The 6,715-nt window shown below is 36.3% G+C and overlaps 1 protein-coding gene across 1 annotated transcript in view; it reads right to left on the bottom strand.

Annotated features, from left to right (window-relative positions):
* Positions 1-3,341: 3,341 nt before the first annotated feature.
* CD163 (CD163 molecule) overlaps positions 3,342-6,715 on the bottom strand; it is a 29,698-nt gene continuing 26,324 nt past the window's right edge. The window contains 2 exon segments of the mRNA XM_040462585.1: positions 3,342-3,552; positions 6,655-6,715. Coding sequence (XP_040318519.1) covers positions 3,546-3,552; positions 6,655-6,715 — 68 coding nt within the window. The 3' untranslated portion in view covers positions 3,342-3,545.

Genomic DNA, 6,715 nt, shown 5'->3' with positions numbered 1-6,715 from the left:
TACATAAATATTTGTTAATTATTACATAGGTGGGGCTCCTACAAGTGTATACTATAATTTGACCTGGATATATACATTTATATGTGTGAGTATATATATATATATATATATATATATATACAAATTTCTTTTATTCACATATACAGTAATGGGGGAACAGTACATGACATATAATTGGGTATTTAATGTGCAATGCCTGCCCAAAAGTAGATACTTAGTAAATATTATTGATTAAAAGATTAAATGATTAAATGATTTAATTAATTTATGTCAAATATGTTTGAAATTGACAAGAGGAATGAAAACAATAGGAAGTGACCCAAATTTCATGATTCTACAAGATAGTGGCTTTGAAGCCCTAAATGCTAGAACAGAGCGTACTCAATACCAGAATACTGAGAAAGGGTTAAAAATCTATTTGCAACTAACACTGGAATATTTAACAACAGACTCTAAGCTTAGTGTTGAGCTGTTATAAATCTTTCTTTAGATTTATCTTCTATGTTAATATGTAATATGGATACGTGATTTTTGGTAAAATATAAAATTTCCTTATGATAACTTACACTTATATAGAAAAAACATAATTTGCATATTCATTTCAGTTTTAGTTACACTGTCTTAAGGAACAAGGAAGTAAACCATTCAGTCTTTGTCCCTTTACCGGGTGTTGCTGTGCATATTTTTTTTTTAATTTTTTTTTAACGTTTATTTATTTTTTTTGAGACAGAGAGAGACAGAGCATGAACGGGGGAGGGGCAGAGAGAGAGGGAGACACAGAATTGGAAACAGGCTCCAGGCTCTGAGCAGTCAGCACAGAGCCTGACGCGGGGCTCGAACTCACATACCGCGAGATCGTGACCTGAGCCGAAGTCGGACGCTTAACCGACTGAGCCACCCAGGCGCCCCTTGTGCATATTTTATCAGGGACCAGAATTACATATTAGGAACCAATTAGGAACCAATAAGATTCATGCCTTGTAGAGATAACAATGTATTATTAACCTTTCGATAATCATTAACTTTCCCTTTCTTAAAAAAAGAGCTAAGAACTAGTACATGAAATAAGCAAAGTCACAGGATATAAAATCAATGTACAAAAATCTGTTGCATTTCTATACACCAATAATGAAGCAGCAGAAAGAGAAAGCAAGGAATTGATCCCATTTATAAAAACAATAATATACTTAGGAATAAACCTAACCAAAGAAAGAGAAGATCTTCACTCCAAAAACTAAAGAATATTATGAAACAAATTAAAGAGGACACGAAGAAATGGGAAACATTCCATGCTCATGGATTGGAAGGGCAAATATCGTTAAAATGTCTATACTTCCCAAAACAATCTACATAGTTAATGCAATACCTATCAAAATACCACCAGAATTTTTCACAGAGCTAAAACAAACAATCCCAAAATTTGTATGGAACCACAAAAGACCCCAAATAGCCAAAGAAATCCTGAAAAAGAAAAATAAAGCTGGAGACATCACAATTCTGGACTTCAAACTACATAACAAAGCTGTAGTCATCAAGACAGTATGGTACTGGCACAAAAACAGACACACAGATCAATGGAACAGAATAGAAAATCCAGATAGTTAGCCTTGTCGGAATGAAGGGTAAAAAAAAAAAAAAAAAAAAAAAAAAAAAATCCAGATAGGGACTCACAACTATATGGCCAAATCATCTTCAAAAAAGCAGGGAAGACGGGGCGCCTGGGTGGTGCAGTCGGTTAAGCGTCTGACTTCAGCCAGGTCACGATCTCGTGGTCCGGGAGTTCGAGCCCTGCGTCAGGCTCTGGGCTGATGGCTCGGAGCCTGGAGCCTGTTTCCGATTCTGTGTCTCCCTCTCTCTCTGCCCCTCCCCCGTTCATGCTCTGTCTCTCTCTGTCCCAAAAAAAATAAATAAACGTTGAAAAAAAAAATTAAAAAAAAAAAAAGCAGGGAAGAATATCCAATGGAAAAAAGACAGTCTCTTCAGTAAATGATACCAGGAAAACTGGACAGCGACATGCAGAAGAATAAAACTGGACCACTTTCTCACACAATACACAAAAATAAATTCAAAATGGATGAAAGACGTAAATGTAAGACAGGAAACCATCAAAGTCCTAGAGGAGAACACAGGCAGCACCCCTTTTGACCTTGGCCACAGCAACTTCTTATTAGACACATCACTGAAGGCAAGGGAAACAAAAGCAAAAATGAACTATTGGCACGTCATGAAGATAAAAATCTTCCACACAGTGAAGGAAGTAATCTACAAAACTAAAAAGCAGCCTATGGAATGGGAGAAGATATTTGCAAATGACATCTGATAAAGGGTTAGAACCCATAATCTAGAAAGAACTTATCAAATTCAACACTCAAAAACCAAATAATCCAATTAAAAATGGGCAGAACAGGTATTTCTCTAAAGAAGACGTACATATTACCAATAGACATGTAAAAAGATGCTCACCATCACTCATCATCAGGGAAATGCAAATCAAAAACCACAGTGAGGTACCACCTCACACCTGTCAGGATGGCTAACATTTGACAACACAAGACACAACAGGTGTTGGCAAGGATGTGGAGAAAGGGGAACCTTTTTGCACTGCTGGTGGGAATGCAAACTGGTGCACCCACTCTGGAAAACAGTATAAAGTTTCCTCAAAAAGTTAACAATAGAAGCACCCTATGACCCAGCAATTGCACTAATAGGTATTTACCCAAATGATACAAAAGTACTGATTTGAAGGGGTACATGCACCCAAATGTTTATAGCATCATTATTAACAATAGCCAAACTATGAAGAGAGCCCAAATGTCAATTGACTGATGAATGGATAAAGAAGATGTGGTATCCATAGACAATGGAATATTACTCAGCCATCAAAAGGAATGAAATCTTGCCATTTACAACGATGTGGTTGGAACTAGAGTGTATTATGCTAAGTGAAATAAGTCAATAGAAAAAGACAAATAGAATATGATTCCACTCATATGTGGAATTTAGGAAACAAAACAGATGAACATACGGGAAGGGGGAAAAAAAGAGGGAATTATGTGTAAATGATGAATCACTGAATTCTACTTCTGAAATCAATATTACACTATATGTTAACTAACTACAATTTAAATAAAAATTTGAAAAAAAACCTAAAGAAAAACAAATTTGTTTTGATTTGGTAATAAGAAGAAAATTATTATTTAAACCAAACTAGAAAAAACATACATGCAAATGAAAACATCTTCGAATGAAAAGACATCATGTTACATTTATCAAACCCCTAAAAAAAAATCAGAAAGCCTACTCAGAAATTCATAAAATCAAGACCAGGAAGTTAAGACAAATTCAAATTAGCAACATTCCTTTGTATTTAATCCCTTTGACAGTCTTATAAACAGCTTTGAATCGTTACATTCACCAATTTAATTTTTACAAATTCAGCAGCCTTCTTTGGGATGCGAGGAGATACAGGCACGTACTGTAATCTTCAGTGGACGAGGGGGATTCTTGCTCTATTCAATAGTTCAGGTCTTCTTCATCAAGGTGTCTTAAAGGCTGAACAAAACCCATACATGGAAAAACTGTTATTTTCCTCTTCATACACACTTGTAAGGAATTCCATTATAATGTAATCTAATGTGTTCTATTACCACACGCATGTGTGTGTTCACAAAACACACACACACACACACACACACAAACTCACATGTATTAAACAGCATGCTACTTTCCTGAACAGAAAACTTAAATGCAGTGATCTGCAAACTTCAGTGTGCCCAAGAATGATGCCTTTTTCATAAAACTATGATGTATACCAAAATACCATTTTTACAAGCATCCCCATGTAATTCTGAAACAGTGCTTCAGCAGTGATTACGCTTTAAGGAACAAGTAGTTTAATGATTATTCATTACATCAGAATAATATTCTTATGTTCAAGATTATAAATCAAAAGGCATTTGTAGTCTTTTTTTTTTAAATTTTTTTTCAACGTTTATTTATTTTTGGGACAGAGAGAGACAGAGCATGAACGGGGGAGGGGCAGAGAGAGAGGGAGACACAGAATCGGAAACAGGCTCCAGGCTCTGAGCCATCCACCCAGAGCCTGACGCGGGGCTCGAACTCCCGGACCGCGAGATCGTGACCTGGCTGAAGTCGGACGCTTAACCGACTGCGCCACCCAGGCGCCCCAAAAGGCATTTGTAGTCTTAATCTAATAATGTTATTAGATTTTAATGTTTCTCTATACATATATACACATACATGTAATCTTATAGATGTAAACATATTTAATTATATTTGATAACATGAGCACATAAATGGAATGATATGGCACGTTTGTGGATGATTTTTCCTTTTAACTGGCTGCACCATAATTTTCTAGCCACTAGGTCACTGTCATTCACTTTTTCCAGCTTTTTGCCATTACTAACAATGCTGTGGAAAGGAATCATTATATGTGAGCTCTTACATACTAGTGGCTTTATCTGCATGGATGAAGTTCTCAGTGGGAGAAGTTCTGTATGAAACGATGTGAAGCGTTTAAAAAATGATTAAGAGACATTTTTTAGGTTGCTTTCGGCAAAAGCTACCACACCTCTCATTTCCAATAGCAGTGTCTAAAATGTTCTCTGTACTCCCACCAGCAATATTGGCGCTGTTTTAAATTTTTGGTGGCCTGTTTTATATAAAGTGATATCTCAGTGTTAATTGTAATTGGAACCTCCCAGACATACTGGTGAGCTAGAGCATTTGTAAATGTCTAGGTGTCACTCGAAATTCATTCTGTGTGAGTTGTGTTTTCATAGCTTTGCCGAGTGATCTATCACATGCTATCCTTTAACAATTGTTAAGATATATGTATATAGATAGAGAGATCTATCTATCTACTCTCTCTCTCTGTCTATATGTATACTATATATACTATATATATATATATATATAGTCACACCTTGGTTTGCAATCATAATTCGTTCTGGAAACATGCTTGTAATCCAAAGCACTCGTAGATCAAAGCGAATTTCATGAACCATTGGCTCATTGTGACCATGTGACTTTCGGCATCGCGTACTACTCATTCCAAGACATCGCTTGTTTATCAAGTTAAAACTTATTAGAAACATTTGCTTATCTTGTGGAACACTTGCAGAACAAATAACTTGCAGTCCAAGGTTTTACTGTATATATATTTATCCTTTTAATGCTATATATAATTTATTAGCTTCTATGTGTATATATGTACATAAATGATTTGACACTTTACATTTTTATACTTTTAAGAGTTCCGACTTTAATCCTGTGTCTCAGTCTGTATTTATTTCCACAACAAAACCATACTTTTGCTATATATAATTTCTAAATGTATAGTCCCCCCAAAATAGTTTTTTTTTTTAAGATAGAAAATCTCTCCACTATCTCATTTCACCATTTTTCTTTTTGATGTATAACTTAACAAATTTCTTGTCTATTCACTCTTTTCCCTTGTTACACTTGCTGCACGAAAAGCAAATTATAAAATGTAAACCTGACTGTGTCTTGCCCCAGCTTCATTTTTCAAAGTTCACTGCCTCCCTAACAGGAGCAGGCAAAGCCGCCCATTATCCCTATAATAAGGGGTCTATGCAACCTTTCTGCTTTGATTCTCACCACTGCCTCTCTCTCAGGTAGCCTGCAAGATTTGCATTAAACGATCGTGTCTTTGTCAACAGTACCTTTTAGTTACGTGTCTTCAGTGCTCAGAGCACCATTTGTCACCGCAAACACGTTCGATACATACGTTTTCAAAGATTTTTATTTTTAAGTAATCTCTACACCGAACGTGGGGCACAAACTAACAACCCTGAGATCAAGAGTTGCATGCTCTACCGAATGAGCCAGCCAGATGCCCCTGTTCAATACGTATTTTGGAAGGAAAAACTTCTTATTGTTCCCCAAAGATGTGGTTCTTTTTTATGCCTCCATATTTTGTACATGCTATGTCCTTGCCCTAAAGTTGTCGATCTTTCAATCATCTGATATTTCTCTTGAGTATCACATCTTCCTCAGAATCTCAAACTTTCTTAGGAAAACTTTCTGTATTCTTACAGGCATCTTATACTACCTTTACCATAACATAACATTATACAAGTGTTGACATAAGTCTTTTCTCTTTCCCCAAATGACCCTTATAATATCTTGAAAAGATTTTTTCATACTAATTTACACAGTTCCTCCTTAGCTCTATGATCTACCATTGTTATTGCTTAGAATATACAACTAAGAGTTGGCCAAGAGTCACATCGGGTGCCTGGGTGGCTCAGTCGGTTGAGTGACCGACTTCGGCTCAGGTCATGACCTCATGGTTTGTGAGTTCGAGCCCTGTGTCAGGCTCTGTGCTGACAGCTCAGAGCCTGGAGCCTGCTTCTGATTCTCTGTCTCCCTCTGTCTCTGCCCCTCCCCCACTCATGCTCTGTCTCTGTCTCAGAAATAAACATAAAAAAAATGAGTCACATCTGTAAAGAGCTGTTATATATTCTGAAAGTGGATATACATATATATTAATATATATGGAAACATGTGTATATATATATTCCTTTTTCCTAATACCAGAGGAGTTCTCAACTTTCAAAAAAAAATGTACCTGTTTTGAACAACATTGAATACATTCTCCTCACTCACCTCCCTGGGTTATAATTCCCATTTGCCTTTTCAGTGCACCTCAGAATGGTCTTCTTTTTCA

Source organism: Herpailurus yagouaroundi, unplaced genomic scaffold (genome assembly GCF_014898765.1).
Source record: "Herpailurus yagouaroundi ecotype Mexico unplaced genomic scaffold, PumYag 355, whole genome shotgun sequence".
Lineage (NCBI taxonomy): Eukaryota > Metazoa > Chordata > Mammalia > Carnivora > Felidae > Herpailurus > Herpailurus yagouaroundi.
The sequence above is the reverse complement of the archived record's forward strand: the minus strand, read 5'-3'. Positions and strand labels throughout refer to the sequence as shown.